The following is a 22,519-nucleotide window of genomic DNA, read 5'->3' as shown; positions in this document are numbered from 1 at the left end:
CCGGGCCCGCCCCCTCGCTTGCCGCCGGCCGGGGGGGTGGCGCCCCTGCGGGGTGGCTCAGCAACAGTCGCAGTGGCTTTGAGGGTGACGCAGGCCTCGGCCCGCGCAGGAGCTCCTGTCTGTAGTAACGAGTGGCGGCCCGACATTCGGGGGAGGTGTGGGTTCAGGGCCCGGAGGTGCCTTTCGTTCGCTGAGGGTCCGGGGAGGGGCGGCGCGCCGGAGACGATACACCCCGGGGTGCTGTCCGGCTGCGGTCGTCAAGGTGGGGCTGAGATGGCGTTCAGTTACCGGTTTCCACGTGTCCGAATATGCGCGATTAAAGATGCCTTTCCAGTATTGACAACGAGTCAGGAAAGTAAGGAAACCTGTCTTCTCGGACACTATTTGGGGAACCATTATGTTGAAAATGGGAAATTATAAAAGATAAAACCACATTTAACTCGGTCCTTTTTCTTAATACTTATCGCACATACACGGCATGTTAACAGAAGCGGGGAAAAAGGCATAAATTAACCCCCAGAGAGTTATTTTTAATGATACGTGTCCGCGCTGGTTCCTTCCAAGTCCTGTGCCCTTGCTAGTGCTGCTGAGACCCGCAGTTGGTTCGACGTTCTGACCATACTTCCTTGTTTATATATTGTTCCTTTCAAACGCACAGGCATTTGACGAAAAGCATCATCATTATTATTATTAACCATTCTTTATTTTTTAAAAAGTGCAACTGGAAAGTGAAAGTAACGAAGTTTATTTGATGAGCTGCAGCAAGCTAGGGCAAGGGCCTGCGATAGCTGGTTGAGTGATCAGCCACACTGATACGAAAATAAGAATGGTCGGTGAAGTAGGACAGTGGCCCAAGATTGGACTTTCTTAGGCGTCGTGGAACGCAGCCTGGCCCTACTAAGCTCCTGAGTTCTTCAGGAATTTGAAATACAAAATAAAATTAAAAGCAAATTTAGGCCAGGGATATAGCTCAGCGACACAAGCACCTGCCTGGCAAGTGAAAGGTCCTGAGTTCGATTCCTAGTACAAAAAAAAAAAAAAAAAAAAAGCAAATTTAATTTTAAATTCTTTTAAAATCCTTTTCCTGTTTAAACCCTACATGTTGAATAACTGGGTGAGACCCCAAGTTCCCAGGGTCATTCTAAATCCAGAGCCATCTGTGATAGTTGGCCCCTCAACTGAGCAATGCCTGGTCTGCTTAGCTATAATTAGCTCTGGATGGACAGGCCATGTAGCCACTCACTGGGGATTCCTCCTGGAAATCCAGGAGTCATTATTCTTATTTCGAATAAAAATTTCTAACTTCTGTCTTTTGGTTAGTGTTGTGAGACCATAACCTTTGTTCATATGGTAGCAAAAGCACATAATATGTCTAAGAAAAATGTGGCAGTACAGTGCTTGTTAAAATTAATTTAGTGCTCACAAACTCTTAACTTAAGCATTTTTAGATAATTGGTCTCCATATGAGTTTTCAAATGGTAATATAGAATATTTTAGTTGTCAATTGTTTTACTTCAACCTGAGATCCTTAATTCTTACAGTGCACGTTCACTAACGACAAAATCAATGAGTAAAACTCTCGAGCCACAGGAGTTTAAAGTTGCAATTATTATCAATTTCCAAAAGCATGAAAATTACATCACAAAAGAGTATGAAAATTAGTTTCTTAAAATCTGGTTATTATGCTCTAGAAAATATTTCAAATATATAATCACATCCAGATTAGCTACATTTTTTAATAGTTAAAATAGGAAGGGGGCATGTAGGGTGAGGTAGTGACTGAAAATGATTCAAAAAAATATACACATATGTACCAATTCCCCAAAATGAATGTAACTATTATGAATTGAAATCATACACTAATTAAAAAAAGAAAGATGTGCCATTTTAAAAAAGTGATGGCTCATACCTGCAATCCCAGCACTCAGGAAGATGAGGCAGGAGGTTGGACATGAGTTTGAGGCACCTAGGCTATGAAGCGGGACCTTGTCTCAAAACAAAAAATACATGGGGTCATAATTACTTTTATCCTTTTAGGTACAGCTGTATTTATCAAACTGAAATCTAAGTATCTAGAAAGATTGAAATGTACTGTTTAATGACATTTAGAGTCCCATGCAATCTGAGTTTTACACTATATACAACATCACACCTAAATTAGTATGTACCAGTCTGATTTTCCAATTTGGATTTTTAATGTAAGCCCTGAGTACACTTCTATTCAGAATTTGTTCTTTTTAATTTTATAATGGATATTAGCATTTGTTTCATGACTTCTCTGCATTTATTTTTATTAAAAATATACTTCTTGTTAACATAGATACATGAGTCACACTTAGTATTAAATAAGCTTTATTTAAGTGTTAAACACATGACTTCTTTAGGAAAGGAAAAAAATAACCCCATTGCTTCCACCCTCAATACATAACAAGATCCAGAGTAGTTTGTTGACGTTTGGCTAGGATGACCAGGATGTTTGAACCACTTGGGTTTTTGAGAAAAGTTTATTTTTTTTGGTGGTGATAGGGATAGAACCCAGGACCTTCTCCATGTTAGGCAAGGGTTCTATCACTGAGCTACACCCCCAAGTTCTTGGACTCCTCTTTAATACTGTAACTTTCTGAGTCCACCTGATTCACTGAATCAGAGTCTGATGACGCAGTCCAAGTCTTACTTTCAAAAAATGCTCCCAGGGATTATTGTTATACTGAACTTTAAGAACCACTGATTTAAAGTAAAAACTAAGATATGGCCTTGTATGATTTCACTGTAGGTATAAAGTATATATTAAAATAATTTGGAAAGTCCAGTCAAATGCCGTAATGGTCTGTAAGGTAATCTAAAACTGCTGATGTGCTTGACAGAGCATTAAATATTCTTTTTTCCTGCCTTGAAGTTATTTTTTCCATCATATACATTAAATGTTGATGGAAACACATAAAAGGAGTTCCAAGTTCGAGAGCGATATCAACCCAGTCCCAGATGCATTTCAGTGGGGTTTCCTCAAATCCAGCAAACATAGCGGGGTTTGCTAAAAGTCCTCTTGCAACCATCACTCCTACAAATTAAAACACAGTATATGTGTCCATACATGAAGAATACATGGTTATTAGCTCAAAATCAATGTAACAAATATTAAATTAATATTAAAGTTTTAGTACAAGGTTAAACAATCTTATTACATTACTGATATTTAAGTCATTAAAACAATTTACTTTGGTACCTTTTCTAAATGAAGCAAGTTTAAATGTACATACACAATTTTTCATTTTTAAAGGACTTCCACATTAAACAATTAGTCTTTAGTTTTTCTTTAAGGTAAATCCAGATTGTCAAATTGGGATGCTTATACTCTTTATATGCTTTCTCCCATGTTATCATCTGGTTTAGTTCACACGAAATTTCAGGGGATAATGAAACTATGTAGCAGTTCTGAGGGACCTATGGTTAAGGAACCTTTTATTAACTCATTTCCATTCTAGGTGCTTTATTTCACTCATCAGCTGTCTGGAAGATTCCTAACTGGGCACTACATAAGATGGTACTGGAAAAATTAGTTGATTTATCCCAGTTAAAAATCTGTCGTTTCCAAGTAAAAGAGTTAATAGCATTTTAATAAATTCCTTAGATTAAATCAGTGTGCTGGGAAAATAAGGCTCAGCATTAAAGAAAAATAATGAAAATCAAATTAACATTACTTCCCTATTCTATTTTTTCTAATTAAAAGATAAAAAATCCAAGTACTTATTGCTTACCATCTGTCCCAGTAGTCTGCCACACATTTTCTGCTTCTTTTAGGCTTCTAATGTCTCCATTAGCAATCACAGGTATAGACATGTTTTCTTTTATTATTTTAATGGCATCATAGTGGGGTGGCTGATGTCTTTCTTCAACAGTTCTTCCATGGACTGTAATCCAGTTAACTCCTGTTGCCTCAGCCTTTCGACAAAAGTCTACAGTTCTTGTAAGGTCATCATGGATCCTGTTATTTCAAAATTACATGTATCTGTTTACAGCACACACATCTTCATGCTAAAATTTTAGTTAACTAAAATGGTATTTCATCCACTGTATTAGTTAGCTTTGCTACGTCACATTATTATTTTATGTCACTATCAGTAAGGGATCGTTCCCACCGAAGAGCTCAGTTATTTCACTCCTGGCAACAATAGGAAGACAAGTAAGTTTCATTTTATCTAGTGTGTCTCCCTTTGGACTAACAAACGAAAAAGTGATCAAAATATTGTCATGGATGAACTGGCAGATGCTATCTTAATAGCTGATGTGCATGTTCCAACCCCTAAGGAGAATGTACTTTATCTCTTCAACCTGTCACCAAAAAACTGATTCCCTATTTCCTTCCTTTCTTTTCATCCTTCCTTGTTTCTTTCACTGGGGATTAAACCCAGGAACTTCATACCGAGCTACACCCCCAGCCCTTTCTCATTTTTACCATTATTAATATAGGGTCTTGCTAGCTTGCCCAGAACTGGGCTTACCCTTCTGCTTCAGCCTCCCAGACTGCTGGGACTACAGGTATCTACCACCGTGCCTGCCTGTCTTTTTGCCTGTACCTGCTGCTTTCCTATTTTCTACTTTTGGTACCAGTAGTGGAATTAAATAGTACTTGGAAAAGTTGAGGTCAGTGAGATCTTTTAATAAAGGGATGCTTTAATTTAGTTAAAAAATAAAAAAGGGGAGGTTATTCAGGACTATAAATAAAAATTAGGCGATATATTTATTTACTCAGTATCTTGTTTCAACATTTCCACATACCAGCTACTAGTTTATTTAGGACAGACACTTCCACATCACTACCCAGAAGAGATACACATTTATTTCCTAAGAAATGAGTTACAGATTCATTAGATTCATAGGTTAAATGTTACCAATACATTATAGAGTAATAGATTACATATTTACCTTATTTTACAGAATAAAGTAAAGGTTACCTTAACCTTTACCTTATTTTATAGAATAAGGTAAAGGTTATCTTTACCTTATTTTATCTTTATCTTTACCTTATTTAATAGAAATAAGTTTATCTTATTTAACCTTAATAGAAATAAGGTTATCTTTACCTTATTTTAATAGAGACTGAAAATCTGGGGTTTTCCACTTGATTTCTTACTTGTTTCACCATATCTTGAACAAGCTCTGGCTTATTTATTAAGCAAGCTCCATAACCTTCCGCCATTGCCCACCTTTATAAAGCAGATACAACAACAGATGAATTATAAACAGCAGATAAAGAGAAGATAAAATTCTAAAAGCACTGAAGTATAAGTGCACCTTTGTATTTCTCTATCTAGTTATCTGAAATGAAGCAGAATTTTAAAATTCATAGGTCAACATTTCTAAGTGGACCGATGAGATTAGGAAAACATGTTCCCAGATCAAAAAATACTCACAGAGAATAGTTTCCACTGGCAGTGAGAATATTAAATTAGAATTCATTCAACCAAAACAGGTTTAAGTATTTGTAATTAACTGCAATTATTTCGGATTTTTAAAATTCCAAATTTGATGTTTATTGTGTATAACAAGAGGTTTTATTAGTCTTGATAGAATGATTATTTTTTGGCTTACAACATTCCAATACCATTAAATAGCTTATTTAACTCTCCTAATGAGTACCCAAATATGTGTAATCTGATGTGGATTATACTGTACTTAGAGCCTTGATTTTATTCTTTGGACATATTTGAATTTTGGAAACATTTGAATTTTGGACACATTTGAATTGGACACATTTTGAATTGACAGATAACCTAGTATAGTGGGGATTTATGTCCATCCTTCCAAATCCAACCAAATACCATAACTATTGGATAGAAAGAAAAGGTGATTATAATGAGGTTTCTTGCAAATTAAGAGAAAACACACGGTATTTCCTAAATCACAGAATCAGTTTCTAGAGCAAAAATATAACAGTAAAAATACATTGTGGGGATTGACATAAACATTAGATTCTTATAAAATTATTTATGGATAAGGTTGAAGGCAGATCCACACAAAAAATGCTAGTGTTGAAGGGGACAAAATACTTATCAACAGTTTGTGTAGCACTTCAGCCATCAGAAAAGACCTCTGAAGTTATATTCCTTTGTTTTTTTTTTTTTGAGATAGGATCTCACTATTTACTCTCTGAACTTGAAATCCTCCTGCCTCAGTCTTTGAGTGCTGGGATTCCAGGCATGGGGTACTGGCACGAAATTGTATTACAAAATAATCTTTCTTTATACTTTTCCCTCTTCTTTCTCATTTAGAGCCCTGGTGCTTTAACTCTATGTCTTTATTTTTTAACTTTTAGAAAACCAGAAAGATATTTTACCATGGTCATATAGTTTTTTTCTAATCTTTTTGAAAACTCTTCCAACTTCGTTGAGCTTTACCTCTGAGGGCAACCACAGTTAATGTCTATTCCATTCGCATAAGGACACACTATACGAGCAGCATCAGATAAAAGTCTTGCATCATTAGCAGCAAATTGAACAATCAATGGGCAATCACCTGATAAAATCAATAACTAAACATTAAAATCCACACAAAAACAAACAGACCCACCCGATACCAAGCTTTAATTTTTATACACAAACAAAATACCAATAAATACATTAGAAATATTAAAAGTATTTACACTAAGTGAAAATTCAAACAGAACTAAATTTGATTAAAACCAAAAGTGTTCTAAGAGTCTTGACAAAGAGACCCTCTAGCTAAAGATGGTAGTTTATTGTACTCCAGAGTGATTTTATGCATACTTGTTAACTGTAAATGAACGCAATCATTTTATACACACTGCTGTGCTTACTGTTTTCCCCTGAAGTGACTGAGAGTTGTATTATGTTTTTTCAGTGGCAAACTCCACAGTATGTACAGACCACCCACTACTGGTTTTTTTTTTTTTTCCTGGTACTGGGAATAGAATTCACGACCTTGCGCTTGCCAGGCAGGTGCTGTGCCGCTGAGCTAAATCCCCAGGCCCACCAACTATTTACAGACTGCTTTTTATTTGTAGTACTCCCACTTAATGCTGCAGTAAGGATACTCTGGAATACATGCTTCTGTGAGTATATTCACATGGTATGTTCCTAGAAGTACGATCACTTGGATAGACATTTTTTAACCAATACAGATCAATATAGATGAAGGTACCTGCTTCCTCACAACTTATTCTACAATGTACATACATTTGTATATCTTGCGAGCTCTTTTATATTTCTTGCACAATTTTCTATTTATAATTGTCATTTTTCATTTGTAATTTGAAAGGCTGACCTTATGCCTATCTAGATTACTGTTACAATGAGCTTATTAGGTATCCAGTATGATATTTAAATACTATGTGTAAAATACACTTTAAGAACTAAAGGATTATAAAATCTTTGAATTATGTTGTCTCTGACTAGATAGAATGGTTGAGTTTGTAAAAAAAAGAGTATGTTTTTAAGTTTTACAAAGTCAGCAAAATATGGGTTTCACATACCTTGGTTGGTGGTAAATTCACTGTCTCTGGCTTTTACAGATCTGACAAAATCAGCAGCAACTATCATTGGTGTATAACAGAGATCACAAGAGTATCTTCTCACTAGTGTTCTAAAAGCCAACCTGTGAACACATAAAACTACTTATGCATTTAGAAGATACATAATCATATATATTTACAAGTTTAGTTAATTATGAAATATTTATTAGAGAGAGTTCTGCTTATGGGAAGATGGAGTGGATATACTTTTTCTCACTTTTGCTAAGTATAAGCAAAATACATGGGTATCATATCTAAAAATCTTCAAAGTGCAGAGAAGAGCATAGTCAGGCTAGTGATGCTGCATCCTGAGAAATTAGAGGGGGGGTCATTTCCCATTTTTTTTTTCTTCCTTGAAATATGCCAGAGTTGGGGCTTGAAGACACTGGACACCTGGAATCATCAGTGGGAACAGACAAAATCAGCCCCACAGAAGTCTTCTTGCTAATCAAACTAGAAACTGGAGTTTTAGAGACCATATATATTACATTGAATGTAATTAACACTACTGAACTATACAGTAGTTCAGTATGGTACGTATATTTTCTTTTTTTTTTTGTTTGTTTGTTTGTTTGTTTTGGTTTTTCTCCGGTACCAGGAACCGAACTCGCGACCTTGAGCTTGCCAGGCAGGCGCTTTTGCCGCTGAGCTAAATCCCCAGCCCCTTGGTACGTATATTTTCTAACAAAGTAAAATCTTCTATAGTAAAAAAGCAAACAATAATTAGAAACGGGCAAAAGGGAAGATACATATGCAGATAATAAATAAGCATATGCAAAGATATTCATCATTAGGTATATAAGAAACGCAAATTAAAACCACAGTAAGTAGCTTTAAAACTATATACTGATTAAAATGGTTTAAACAAAAACAGTACCAGCATCAAAAGCTGGTGATGAGGAGAAACTGGATCTCTTACATGTTACTATGTAGAGGTATAAAATGGTATTGCCACTCTAGAAGTCTGACAGTTTATAAAACTAAACATACAACTACCTTGTGACCTGGCAATTGCATGCCTATGTATTTGTCCAAGATGTATATATACACAAAAACCTGTACATTAGTATTTATATCTACCTAATATTCACTATCCTTACATGTGGGAGTTACAACCCTTCCCCTTACATGTGGGAGTTATAACCCCTAAGTGTTTACTTAGGCCACACACATATATACCAGGCAAGTGGCAATACTAGGACTGAATTCTAGGTCATGATTTCAAACCTAGGAGTTTGATGATCCCATATGGTGATTTTATAGTGCTTCTTCAAAAAAAAATCTATTATTGACCTAACAGTAGTACTACCCTTCGAACTACCTACTAAAGTAATGAGCTGTGAAATTAATTCTCTAGTATTGCTCTGAAAATATACTCCTAGGCTGTTAAAAGAAATTCTAACTCCATCAGAATGTATTATTTAACTAGGATGCTGCAGTCATCATCTAAGGTTTGACTGCCACTCTTGTTCATCTGATTCTAACCAATTAAACTGATTCTAACCAGTTAAACGCCTGTGTTTGATTCTAACCAATCTGATTCTAACCAATTAAACGCCAGTGTTTCTCAACTGATTCTAACCAATTAAACGCCAGTGTTTCTCAACTCTGGCTAAACGCAATGATTCTTCCTACTCTGTGCACAGAGGATTAGTCAAAACAATGATGCCCAAATCAGCCATGATAGCACTAACTCTCCCTCCTGTTGACAAAGATCCTCTGTTGACCATAAGCTCATTTTTTGACAGCTTTTGGACCACTGTCGCTTTTTGTTTCCTTCAGTGCATAATCCTAGAAGCCATGTAAGTAGGAGGTAGGGAAAGTTTCAGTTCCATGAACAGTTCAGGTAAAGTTCCAACAGCACCAAGTACCTGCCCCACCATTCTGTCAGCATGGCACAAAGTGGGGTGGATTTTTTCATAGTGAAGATCACTATGTTCCATAAAAAGTGATACGATTTTGTAAAAACTTGGTTTACACGTGAGTTTTCCTTTTGAAATAATGCCAAGCTGGACTGCTATTTCCTGGGCCACCTTTAATACTCCTCTTAGAAAACTACCACCAGCCATATCCTTAAGGTCATCAACTTCACAACCAGTTGATCTCAAATGACCTAGTAAGTCAAGGTTCCTTGTTTTGAAATTCTGTATCACTTTTATTGTTTTTTTGCTGTTTGTTTTTTTTTTTTTACTTTGTGTTCTTTTTTTTCTCTTACAAAAAGGTCAAGGTTCTAAAGTAAGGTCTCTAGGAAGTAGTACTGGTATTGTCTTTGCTATGTCCTCATAGACAACTTGAATATTGTATTTCAGGTACGTACAAACTGGAACAGGAGCTCTTTCTGCCACTGTACCTTGTAGAAGCGCAAAAATCTGTTCATATTGTTCTTTAGCTTGACTTTCTTCTACCAAATCAATTTTATTCTGTAAGTGACAAATATGCTTCAGCTTCATGATTTTTGTTGCAGCCCAGGTACTTATCCAAAAGTCTGAGGCTGAAGGTAAGATTCAGTACTAGCTATCAAGAAGAGCTGTATTCATTATTGCTGCACCATTCAGCATAGTAGACAGTCAACAAAGGAAACATGCCCAATTTGAAGTTCCCTCTATCCCTGGAATGGCTGTAGGACACTCATCAGGGATATCACCTCCACAAGACATATTACATTCTGGTTGAAGGAAACTTGGGTCATCAAATTTATAAATCCTAGCATTAGCATATCCAAGCTTGACTGTAATGTTTCTTTCTAGTTCATTTTTGAACTTGACAAGTGTGAAGTCCAGAAATGGATTTTACAACTGTGGTTTTCTCATGATGAATTGTACTTATGTTAAATGTGACTTGTATACTGACATCTTCATGTGAAAGTGGCTCCAACTTGGTAAGGTCCAATGTGGTAAGATCCCTTATAATACTTTAAAAAGTCACAGCATGAAAGGGACATTACACTTTGTTCGTTTACCATTTAATAATACTTACTTTGAATATCGAACCATTGGGGCACAGATTTTTACCAGCTGTCCAGAATGAAACATTTCTATTGGATCTTTTTTTCTTTCTTGACATATTGTGGTTTGTATAGAGTCACTCTTCATGAATACAAATTTGTTTCAAATCTGAAAAAGATGATCAGCTTACATAGAGAAAAGGTACTTCATTAGATGAATTCCCAACATTCTATCAATTTCAAATGCCAACAATATTTATTTTTAATCAGGGTTATGGGCTTAGAAGTTGTTTCAGCTTCTTTTCACATTATCAAATAGGATACAACAAAATTCTGCCTTCACTTATGTGAAAAGCAACACAGAGTTGTGAAAAAAATGTAGGAAACTGATATGGTTTGTGTCTGGAAGTTCCCTCAAAGCCTCACTGCAGTCATGGGGCAGGCTTCTAGTTTTTGACTGTCTTGTGGTCCAATGCTGGTATAGGTGTGAGTGCTACACCCACCCTGGGGTAGGTAGCTCGCATACAATATAAGGGAGGGAAAGAGGCTTGCTCTCTGCTGCTCTCCCCTTCTGCTCTTGCAGCTTTTGCTGTCTTCAGCTGATTATAGACTGAAACCTCCACAAACTGTAAGCTAAATAAACCTTTCCTTCCTTAATTTTGGGCATAGGGTGTTTTGTGTCAACGAGAGAAAAGTAACCAAGACAAAAACTATAAGATTTTTTTGCTAGTCTATCACTTTATGATTTTTCATATTTTAAACCTTTGCCATTTTGTTTGGCACTGACAGACCAATAAATGTGATTTGAATTATTTTCTATATAATACTGGGAATATAATGCTGGAACTTTAAAATATCTTTGTTTCTTCAGGAAAGTTAAATAGCATTAATAAAACAACTCTAGTAGAGTATCCTGGTATTTTTATTGTAATTCTTTGCGAATCAAAAGGCAAATGAATCTTTACTATTTAAAAAAATTTAAACATAGTATTATCATGAAAATCTCAATTGCAATCATAATTGAACAGTAAACCACTTTTATGTCCCATGAATTATAAGTGATGAAATTATGTAGTTCTTGGGTTTTATATTTTCTATACTTCACTTAAAATATCATTTCAGAAAAATAGTTTGATTATTTCAATATTTGCTGCCTCTGATAGTCCAATCTCTGCTTTTCATATTCCAATCTTTGGCCTTGGTAACTTGGATAAAAGCTAGTTTTACGCGGTTTAATTACTCAAAGTTGTTAAAACTTTAATCATAGGTAACAAGTGAAAACTAAAACATGATCAAGGCACTTACAGATGCCAAAGCTTTAAAAAAGTCCTCAGAAACACCAACACCTAAGTAACAGAAAAAAGGAGACTGCAAAGGAGACTGGGACAAATGAATTTTGGAACTGGGAGAAATAACCCTGAAGAGTGATATTCAAAAATCAAGAGGCCAGACTATTACATAGGAGGAAATGTCTTAAACATCACAGAAGACTAAAAAGTGTCCAATGCCAAGTTCATTTTAGTGGCTTAAGCAAGAATGATTTCACTCTTATTTATGCTTGTAATCACAGTAAATAGCAGTTAGGTTTCTCCCAATATGTGTTTGCTAAATAATTCAGTAGTTTTCAGCCTTGATTGTACATTAGAGTGATCTGGGAGCTTTTAAGAATCAAGATGCCCAAGTGATATCCCAGGTCAATTACATCCCAATCTCTGAGCTTATTCAGATGCAGGAATCAGTGTTATTATTAAATGTTTGCCACGTGACTTCAGCGTGCAGTCAAACTTGGAACTCCTGAAGTAAATACATACACTCCACTGCACCTGGCACAACTGTTTGTTGAAATGGGCTTCTAGCTTACCTATTATCTCCTTTTGGATATAGAGTCAGTCCTGTTCCTAAACTCGCTGGTATGTACAACAAGGGGTCAAAACTTTTCATTATATGAATATCATGCGCTCTTCTAAAATCTTCCAGTGTAAAAAATAAAAGCTAAGAAATAAAAACACCCCATAATTCACAGACAGAGGTATTCGCTACTAGTAGTAATTACTAACAAATTAGTTTCGCGTATTATGGATAATGAAATCTAGTGTGAGTCACAGACTAAACTACCCTTGGCACTTCATGTGCCCTCCTCTCAGAGCAATCGACCCTATTCACATCACGGCTGAGATCACACAAATTAGGGAAAACCCCTCGGAGAGAAAAGCATAATGCCGTGTGGCACAAGACTTGCTCACGAGTTGTTATGAGTATTCGATGCGTGTAGGTTTACTTAGTACTTCAGCCTCTAGCAACTTTTCCTCCTAAGCCTTACGGCCAGCTTTTACTACTTATTGGCAAGCAATGGCGAGACAGATAAAGCTGGGAGGCGAGCTCCCCGGACGCTCTGATCTTCCTCGCGCGCTGAGCCACGAGGCCCTCGCTCCAGGGCTCCCGCGGCCCCGTTCCGGCGCCCACCTCCTCCTCCTCCTCCTCCCGGCGCCGGGGGCGCGGCTCGAGACAGTAGACAGCCTCTGCTTGGTGGCCTTGTTCTCCTCGCGTGTCGGGCTCCTCGCCCCTGGCCCTCCGTGCCCGCTGCCCCAGGTACCCACGATACTATGCGCAGCAGCACAGCGCGCTCGCCGGGCCTACCAGGTGTCGCATGCTTACTCGGCGGCCGGCGCCCAGATTCTGCGTCATCACCTGGGCGGGGCAGTGCCGCCGCTGACGCCATCAGCTCGGCACCTGCCAACATGGAAGGTGGCGACGGCGGCGTCGCTGTGGCGGGCCTGGGGTCTCTGGGTTCTGGAGGGGCTGCGGCGACGGTACGGGAGCTTCTGCAGGACGGTAAGGAGTCGGGGTCTGGCCAGGCCTTGGGGCTGGGAGCACTGTCCCGTACCGTGCCTGGGTCACCGTAGGGGACTCAACCCGTCCCTGTGCAGAAAGTTTACCGGTCTCGACGTGACCACTCCCCTCCGACGGCCCCCGGGCATCCGGGTGCTGCCGAAGTGATCCCGACGACTTCCACTCCCTCCGGCGTCCGACGGTAGTCTGTGGTGGCTCCCGTTTTCAGCTCGGTGTCCCTCGCGCCCTGGGCTTCTCTGAAGTTCCAGGACCCCGCGCCAGTGGCCCGCGTTGGCAGCTACTGCAGTTCGGGACGGAAGGACGAAATATCGCAGCCCAAGAGAAGTGTGAGACTGAGCGGAGCGCAGACACTTTCGAAAGAGGACCACTTAAAATAGAGTTGGAAACGCCTGCATTAAGTTCTTGGGCTGTACAGGTGTTCCCTGTGGCGGATCCCCCCCCCCCACTTTTTTTTTTTGTGAACACAGGCAGTTATCCACAAGGAGACATGGGAGAGAGTTCAGAATACTTGTTCAGGTTTGGATTTCCATTTGTCAAACCCAGTTAGATTTATTGAGAGTTTTGGAGAGAAGTTGTCCCAAATAAGTTAAATACAGTACACTTGAAAAGCACAGTCAATTGCATTAATCCAGTTAACGTGTCCCGAATATTTTATTCAGAATAAAATTCAAATTTCTAAGGGTAAACGTAAGGTCCTACTCGTTCTAATTTTTCTTTAATGGAACTGACATTGTACCTTGTATGAAAATCATTTGTGTATTGCCTTACTCGCTTCTGCTGTGTTGTAGGGAACCTTTTTGAGTGTTACTAGCTGTATCTTGCATACAATAGGTACAGAATAAATACATTTGAAGTTGAACATCCGTGCAAGAAATAATGCACATATTTGTAGACCAAAGCGGGTTAAAAGTTACTGAAATAAAGTTCTAAATGATATTTCTGTTGAATATTATTGCCTTACTTGCCTTTTTTGTGATCATTTATATACTTTTTGTTAAAACTGTGTTTTTTGAAGTAGATTGTGTTGGATCCTTTCCGTTAGGATAGTTAAGGTACCTTGGTATCTTTTTTTTTTTCTGGTACCGGGAATCGAACTCACGACCTTGCGCTTGCCAGGCAGGCGCTGTGCCGCTGAGGTAAACCCCCAGCCCTGGCATCTTGGTATCTTAATTAAAATTCATTTTAACCAAGTTTTGAACTCATGATATGAATGCATTTTCCACTTTGTAGTAGCTTACTATCTAGTAGATCTAGTAGGGGAAATATTCTTGTAGAGCTATAAAGGCAGTGTCATACAGGAGTAGTAGGATTGTGTATAAAGTAGAAGGATTAATGCGGAAGATGGTAACTAGGGCTTGGGAATTGTTTAGGGAGTATAGTACCAAGAAGGCCTTTCTAGTAGAGTTCTTTTCTCTTGTTTTTCTCTAGTACTATGGACTGAACCAAAGGTATACTAGGCAAGCACTCTACCCCTGAGCTACATCCCCACCTCTTAGGTTTTATTTTCATACAGGGTTTCACTAAGTTGCCCAGGCTGTCCTCAGACTTAATTCTTCTGCTTCAGCGTCCTGAGTAGCGCGGGACTACAAGAATGCATCACCAACCCTGGCTTGGAGTTAGTTTTGAAGTGTAACTAGCATTTCCTCAGATGAGCAAGTAGAAGGTAACAATGAGTATATGTTTCAGTAGGGTGCTTTCCAGGAATTAGTTTTTTGAGAGTATGTAGTCCTCATTTATGCCTTCTGTATTTTCCTATTTAATTACCTTTGACATTTTCCATTGTGATTATTTAAAGCTTCTTTTCCTTTATAAATCTCTTCTTTCACGTTCAGTAGGTGATGGTCAACTTTCCTAAAACAAACAAATGCACAACACAACAGAAAAACCAGAATGTATCAGATGTGAAATTTCTCCATTTTCTGCCATCAAATCTTTGAACTTAACATGCGCCTAGTACTAACCCCCTCCTTTATTCACCAATAGAAGTGGAGTCTCTGCCTCTTGCTAAGGCTAGTGGGGCCCCTCTAATTGTCTGAATTTGCTTCCTGACTCCCCAGGTGTCCAATCGCTTCCATTCGGTGCCATTGAAATCACTTTGCCAAGGTTTCCAATGACTTCCTGGTGCTAAATCAAACGGACACTTTAGTCCTTATTTGAAATTGTAAAGGGCTTGACTGCTTTCTTGAAACACTTGTTTTCATGTGCCTTATGGGTCCTGTGCTTTTTAAAATTTTAATACCTGATTCTGTAGGTACTTTTTTCAGTTTCCTGTAGATGCTTGTCAGTTCAGTATACCCCTAATTCAGTGGACTCCGCCTGTATCCTCCAAAATACCTGAGAAATTAAGCATTTCCATCACTGATTCTCTATGTCAAAGAGGATAGGATTGATAGGGTCTATGAGCAGATGCATAGTGTAAAAATATGTGAAGTGTTTATGATGTACCTGCTAGAGGAATGAGAAGCCATAAAAGAGAAACATTATTGACTTGGCTCTTTAGGGAGTGTCAGTCCTCAAATGCTAAATCCAGTGCTAGCATTCAGCTTTCATTGTTTCCTCTCCAAGAGGTCTTTGACACACTGATTTCTAATGTTCTTTAAATTGTTCCTACTCTGCATTAGCCACTGTTAGTCACCTTTTTGTTGCTGGGACAAATATCTGACATACACAATTTAGGATGGGTTTTTTTGGGGCAGTTATGGCTTCAAAGGTTTCAGTCTATAGCTGGGCACAAGGCAGAAACATGATGAGGTGGTAGAAAACTGCTTACCTCATGGAAGCCAGGAAGCAGAAAGAGACCAAGCCTGAGGAAAGTTATATACTTCAAAGGCACAACCCTGCCCCCACTCCGCCTACTTCCCCAGCCACCTCCTGGTAGCATATTCAGCGTGAACTCGTCAATGGACTAATGCATGTTAGCACCCACCAATGCATGATTCTTTGGAGGACAACCAGTACTTAAACCATAACATGCTTTTCTTTTCTTTTTTTGGGGGGGAGGGGGGCATTTCCCGATACCAGGAATTGAACTCACCACCTTGCGCTTGCCAGGCAGGCGCTGTGCCACTGAGCTAAATCCCCAGCCCCGCAACTGCTTTTCTTACTTTGTCTCTGAGCAGTCTTTCAGTCTTTGGTTATTTTTATTTTTTTTATCCATCCCCAAATTTTTGGTGTTTACCTGGCTTCTAAATTCTTAACTTCCCTAATTTAGTACTTTGTGTATGTATGTACACATTTTACAGTTTCTTCTTAAGTCGTCTAGTTTTTTAAAATTTTATTTGACAAATAAAATAAAATAAAATATCAAAACAGAATATTAGGGCAGTATCAATGGTTAATACATTGCATGTCGTTATCCTCAAATTACTCAGTATAACATATAGGCATTTAATTGTCCACACAATATTGGCACAGACCTTTTCAATGAATGTAGTACAACAATCTTAACTATCTTGTATATATATGCATTTTTTTGTTGTTGTTTTTCTTTTTTACTTTTCCCCATCCCAGTTGCTCTTTCCTTTTGAACAATTTCTTCCTGTTTTACAATATCTATTGTACAGTTTGGATCTTATTTACTCCTACAGCTTCTCACACTAAGGAGACAATATAACGTTTACAGATGTGAGTCTGGTTTATTTCACTTATGAGTGTGGTCTTAAATTGTATCCATTTACCTATAAAAGTCTCACATTTATCCTTTATGGCTGAGTAGCACTCCACCCTGTAGAAATACCACATCTTGTTTATACATTCCTCAGTTGTTGGGCATTTGTGTTCTTTGCAAAATATATTACAAATTGTGCTGCTATAAATATGGGTGCACATATATCCCTGGTATGATGTTTTTAATTCTTGGAAGATATCCAGCAGGGGAATAGCTGGTTCAAATGAGACCTCAATCCTAGTTTTTTGAGGAATCTCCACATGATTTCCACAGTGGTTACACCAGTCCGTACTCCTACCAACAGGGGAGAAGGGTTCTTTTTTTCCCACAACCCCTCCAACATTTGTTATTGGTTGATTTCTTGATAATAGCCATGCTTTCCAGGGTCGAATAGAATCTCATTGTTGTTTTAATTTGCATCTCTCAAATGACCAGTATTGTTGAACATTTTTTCGTATATTGTCATTTGTATTTCTTTATCTGAGAAGTATGTATTCATGTCAGATGCTTATTTTTGGATAGTGTCTTTAAATTTGGGAGGTCTGATTTTTTTCAGTTCTTTTTATGTTTTCAGAAATAATACTGTGTCTGAGGAACAGCTGACAAACATTTCCCCCCACCTTATGGGTTGTCTCTTCACTCTGTTGGTGGTTTCTCTTGCTGTGCAAAAGCTTTTTAATCAGATGAGATCCCAGTTGTTAATTCTTTGTGGTAGTTCCTGTGTGATTTTTTTTTCTGCTAAATAAGGACTTTCACTTTCATAGTTATTTTTGCTAAATAAGAACTTTTTTATTTTTATAGACTTTTTTGGGGGGAGTTTATTCATAAAGTCTTCAAGAGTTTTACCTATTCTCTCTTCCAGCAGATTTAATGTTCTGCTTTAATATTTAGGTCTTTGATCCATTTTGAATTTAGTTTAGTGCATGGTGAAAGATATGGGTCCAATTTTTAACCTCTGGCATGTAAAAAGCCATTTTTACCAGCACCATTTATTAAAGAGGCTATTTTCTTCCAGTGAATGTGTTTGGCCCCTGTGTCAAAGATACAGTGGCTGAGCATGTCTGAAGCTGTTTTTGCATCTTCTAATCTGTTCCATTGACCTTCGGGTCTGTGATTTTTTTTTTTTTTTTTTTGCCAGTACCATGTTGTTTTTAATCTCAGTAGCTTTATAGTATAATTTGAAGTCAGGGGTTGTCATGCCTTGCATTTGTTGCTCAGAATTGCCTTTCCATATTCTAGTTCTCTTCTGGTTCCAAATGAATTTTAGGATCGTTTTCCTTAATTCTGTGAGTTATGCTATTGGAATTTTGATCAGAATTGCATTAAATGTGAATAACAGTTTTGGAAGTATGGCCATTTTGACTATATTGGTTCTTTGTACCCAAGAGCAAGGGAAATCTTTTGTCTGATATCCTTTTCAATCTTCTTTTTAGAATACTGTAGTTTTTTTTTTTGTTTGTTTTTTTCTGGTACTGGGAATCAAACTCACGACCTTGTGCTTGCCAGGCGGGTTCTGCGCCACTGAGCTAAATCCCCAGCGCCTAGAGTACTGTAGTTTTAAATGTAGAAGTCTTTTACATCCTGCTTTAGATTGATTCTGAAGTATTTCATTTTTTTTGGATGCTACTGTGAAAGATGTTTCCCTAATTTCTCTCTCAGTGAGTTTGTTATGCATGTATAGGATGGCTATTGATTTTTGAGTGTTGACTTTGTATCCAGCTGTGCTACTGAATTAGTTTATTAAATCTAGCAGGTTTTTGGTGGAGTTTTTGGGGTCTTCTATTTAGAGTACCATGTCATCTGCAAATAATGATAGTTTAACTTCTTCTTGCTTACCATTATTCCTTTTATTTCTTTCTCTTGTCTAATTTCTCTAGCTAAAGTTTCCAGGACTGTGTTGAGTAAGAGTGGAGACAGTGGACATCCTTACCTTGTTTCTGATTTTTTTTTTATTTTTTTATTTTGATATCAGGATAATGCTTGCTTCCAGGAATGAATTTGGAACTACTGTTTTCCTTTCAATTTTATTAAAGAGTTTGAGAAGAAGTGGTATTAGGTCTTCCTTAAATTTCTTGTAGAATTCAGCAGTGCTTCTATCAGAGTCTGGGCTTTTCTTTGTTGGTAGGTTTATAATTACATCTTTGATTTCATTGATTGATACTGGTTTATTTAGGATTTTTGTATCTTCTTGATTTAGGGTTTTTATATCTTCTTGGTGATTCATATGTATGGGAATCTGTCCATTTCTTCTGCATTTTCCATCTTATTAGAATACAAGTTTTCAAAGTAGGTATAGATAATCTTCTGGATTTCTGCAGGATCTGTTGTGATTTCACCCTTTTCATTTATAATTGCATGTATTTGAGTCTTTTCTTTCCTTTTTTTGATAAGGTTGGATAAGGGTTTGTCAATTTTATTTAATCTTTCAAAGAACCAACTCTTAGATTCATTGATTCTTTGTATTGTTTTCTTAGTCTCCAGTGTGTTAATTTCTCCTCTGATCTTTATAATTTCCTCCCTCGCATGATCTTTGGGCTTAGCCTATTCTTTTTCTAGAAGTTTGAGGGTCATCATTAAATTGTTTATTTGCACTTGCTTTGTTTTCCTGATATGTGTGTTCACTGATACAAATTTCTGTCTTAGTACTGCTTTCACTGTGTCCTGTAAGTTCCTGTATGTGGTACTGTCATTATCATTTAATTGTAGAAACTGATTTCATTTTTAATTTCATTTGTGACCCAGTGCTTGTTCAGGAGGGTGTTATTTAATTTCCATGTATTTATGAAGTTCTTGTGGTTTCTTTGCCATGGATTTCCAATTTCACTGTACTATGGTCTGATAAATATGCATGGGATAGTTTCAGTTCCTTTGCATTTACTTAAGCATGTTCTGTGAGCTAGTATGTGATCTATTTTGGAGAATATTCTGTGTGCAGCTGAGAAGAATGTGTATTCTGATGTTGTTGGGTAGAACACTCTGTAGACATCTACTCAGTCCTTTTGTTCAAAAGTTTGTTTCAGTTCTAATATTTCATTGTTGATTTTTGTCTAGTTGATCTGTCTTTTTGTGACAGTGAGGTATTGAGATCCCCAATACAATTGTATTAGTGCTTATTCAATATTTCATGTCCATTAATATTTGTTTTATATAGTTGGGTGCACTGGTATCTGTTGCATATATATTTATGATATGTCTCTTAATCAGTCTTGGCTTGAAATTCACTTTGTCTGCAAATAGAATAGCTACCCTTGCTTTTTTATGAGTTCCTGTCACTGGAGTATTGTTTTGCACCCTCTGCCTTTCAATCTGTGCATTTCTTTTTGAATTAAATGTGTTTCTTCTATGCAGCATGTTGTTGGATCTTGCTTCTTGATCCATTCTACCAGTCTATGTCTTTTGATTGGTGAATTGAGACCATTTACATTGATGGTTATAACTGACATATATTGACTTATCCTTGTCATGTTATTTTCCTATTGTTGGGTCCCCCATTTTTCCCCCCTCTGTTTAATTATTTGCCATAGTGGATTCCTTCTGTTGGAGTTGTAGTCCTTGTTATCTTTTTCTAGTGTCGTTCAAAACATTTTGGAGTGGCTTGGTGGTCGTAAATTCCCTCAGATATTCTTTGTCATGGAAGTATTTTATTTCTCCATCAGTTTTTTTGTTTGTTTGTTTGTTTTCCAGTACCTGGAATCACGACCTTGTGCTTGCCAGGAAGGCGCTGTGCCACTGGGCTAACCCACCAGCCCCTCTCCATCAGTTTTGGAAGATAGTTTTATAGGGTATGTCAATCTGTATTAAAGGTTGTTTTCCTTTAGAACTTGAAATACTTCACTATAGGTTCTTCTTGAGGGTTTGTGCCGAAAAGTCAGCTGTTATTCTGATAGGCTTTCCTTTTTAGGTGATTTGTTTCTTTTCCCTGACAACTTTTAAGATTCTATTCTTGTGTTTAATTTTGGGAATCTTGACTATGATAAGCCTGGCTGTAGATTTTCTTTGAATATTATGAGTTGGAGTTCTATATGCCTCACATACTGTATGTCAAATTCTTTTTCTTTACCAGGGAAGTTTTCTGCCGTGACATCTGTGGACAGTTTTTTGTATTGTTTGTGCTATCTCGTGCTTTTTCATTGACTCCAATCAATCTTAAGTTATTCTTGTTTACCTCGTCTAGCAGCTGCTGTGATGATTTCTCATGATCCCTTGGTATTTTTAAGAAATTAATCTTTTCATGATTGCTAACCACAAACCTGTCTAATATATCTGAGATCCTGTTCTCTCATTGGCTTATCCTGGTGTGGATACTTCAGTGGAATTTTTATTCTCCTGGATATCTGCTTGAATCTGCCTTATGGATTCCATTTCTTTTCTATGCTGAGCATTCATGACTTCAATACTTAAGGTCCTCTATTTTTTTATCTGTATCTGCTCTATAGTCACTAAGCATTGTTTTCATTGTTCACACCATTTCTGCAGTTATCTAGAAATTATTTTGATTTGAGTTTTCTAGAGCCTCATTCAATTGCTTTGTTGTTTACCACGTTAGAGAGGTCAGATGTGTGGCTTTCAGATTGTCCCACCTTGTTGCCGCCTACGTTTGCCTTTGATGAACTGGATGTCTGGGGTTGCAGCTTGTTTAAACGTGTTCTTGGGCTGGGGATTTAGCTCAGCGGCACAGGGTCTGCCTGGTAAGAGCGAGGTCGTGAGTTCAATTCCCGGTACCAGAAAAAAACCAAAAAAACAAAAAAAACCACAAATGTGTTCTCATCTTTTCTTTTCTTTTCTTTCTTGTCTTGTCTTCTCCTCCCCTCCCCTTTATTTATTCCTTGGTTGATGGTTATAAATTGCCTATGGTGAGTTGCTTTATTGCTAGTATTTAGAACCCTTAGGAGATGACTACTTCATTGAGGTATCTTCCAGATGTAGCTTGTTTTTGGATTTTGAGTCTATTTCAAGATCCTTTGTTTTCAGTTTGTTGGAGATGAGAAGTTGCTGTCTGTTTGGCCCAGCCCCTGTTTTTTTGGAAGTGTGTTACAGTATTTTCTGTGACCTTAGTTAATCTCAGTCTTGGAATACCAGGAAGAATAGCTGTTTAGAACAATTATGTCACTTTTGGCTGAAGTGGTACCATCAGCAATAACAATAGTATCAAGGACAGCCTAGAAAATTTCAGACCATTAATTTACCACCTTTAATCATATGAATTAGATTTGTGGTTATATAACAAAATCTGAAGCTAGAAAATTACATGCAGTATAAATGTCCTTAATACATTAATTTTTCCCTCGAGGGTTAAAATTTTAAAAGAATTAGGAAGAAAATAGAGAAGTAAAAGAAGAGGAAGAGATTAGAAGTAGGTTGGAGAATAAAGGCAGATCACAGTAATGTAGGGAAACTGGTGCAGAAGTGTGTAGGGAGAGAATGAAGTTAGAGATGAAAAGAATAATAGAACAAAAACCACAAAGAAGCTGGAAACCACGTTCATACTTACATAAAAACAAAATCAAACAATATAGGAGAGAAAAACAAA

General features: G+C 37.5%; 2 protein-coding genes across 9 annotated transcripts in view; one reads left to right on the top strand and one right to left on the bottom strand.

Annotated features, from left to right (window-relative positions):
• Window positions 1-2,335: 2,335 nt before the first annotated feature.
• Window positions 2,336-14,219, bottom strand: Dus4l (dihydrouridine synthase 4-like). 8 transcript variants are annotated; one of them, XM_005377275.2, is made up of 7 exons: window positions 13,409-14,219; window positions 10,505-10,641; window positions 7,490-7,611; window positions 6,396-6,513; window positions 5,082-5,204; window positions 3,756-3,982; window positions 2,336-3,058 (listed from the first exon to the last, which is right to left on the bottom strand). In XM_005377275.2, the coding sequence occupies exons 2-7, from the start codon at window positions 10,618-10,620 to the stop codon at window positions 2,811-2,813; spliced, it is 954 nt and encodes a 317-aa protein (XP_005377332.1). In that variant the 5' UTR covers window positions 10,621-10,641; window positions 13,409-14,219; the 3' UTR covers window positions 2,336-2,810. The 8 variants fall into 8 exon arrangements, with proteins under 8 accessions (XP_005377332.1, XP_005377330.1, XP_005377331.1 ...); XM_005377273.2 differs by lacking the exon at window positions 13,409-14,219 and adding an exon at window positions 13,128-13,186; XM_005377274.2 differs by lacking the exon at window positions 13,409-14,219 and adding an exon at window positions 13,110-13,145.
• The window catches only part of Cog5 (component of oligomeric golgi complex 5), a gene marked incomplete in the record, with an annotated part of 269,280 nt that continues 259,823 nt past the window's right edge, over window positions 13,063-22,519 (top strand). The window contains 1 exon segment of the mRNA XM_013510538.1: window positions 13,063-13,304. Within this exon segment, the coding sequence (XP_013365992.1) occupies window positions 13,076-13,304 (229 nt within the window).

This window comes from Chinchilla lanigera, unplaced genomic scaffold (assembly GCF_000276665.1).
Source record: "Chinchilla lanigera isolate Chin_1 unplaced genomic scaffold, ChiLan1.0 scaffold00009, whole genome shotgun sequence".
Lineage (NCBI taxonomy): Eukaryota > Metazoa > Chordata > Mammalia > Rodentia > Chinchillidae > Chinchilla > Chinchilla lanigera.
This window is presented reverse-complemented; position numbering and strand designations above follow the sequence as displayed.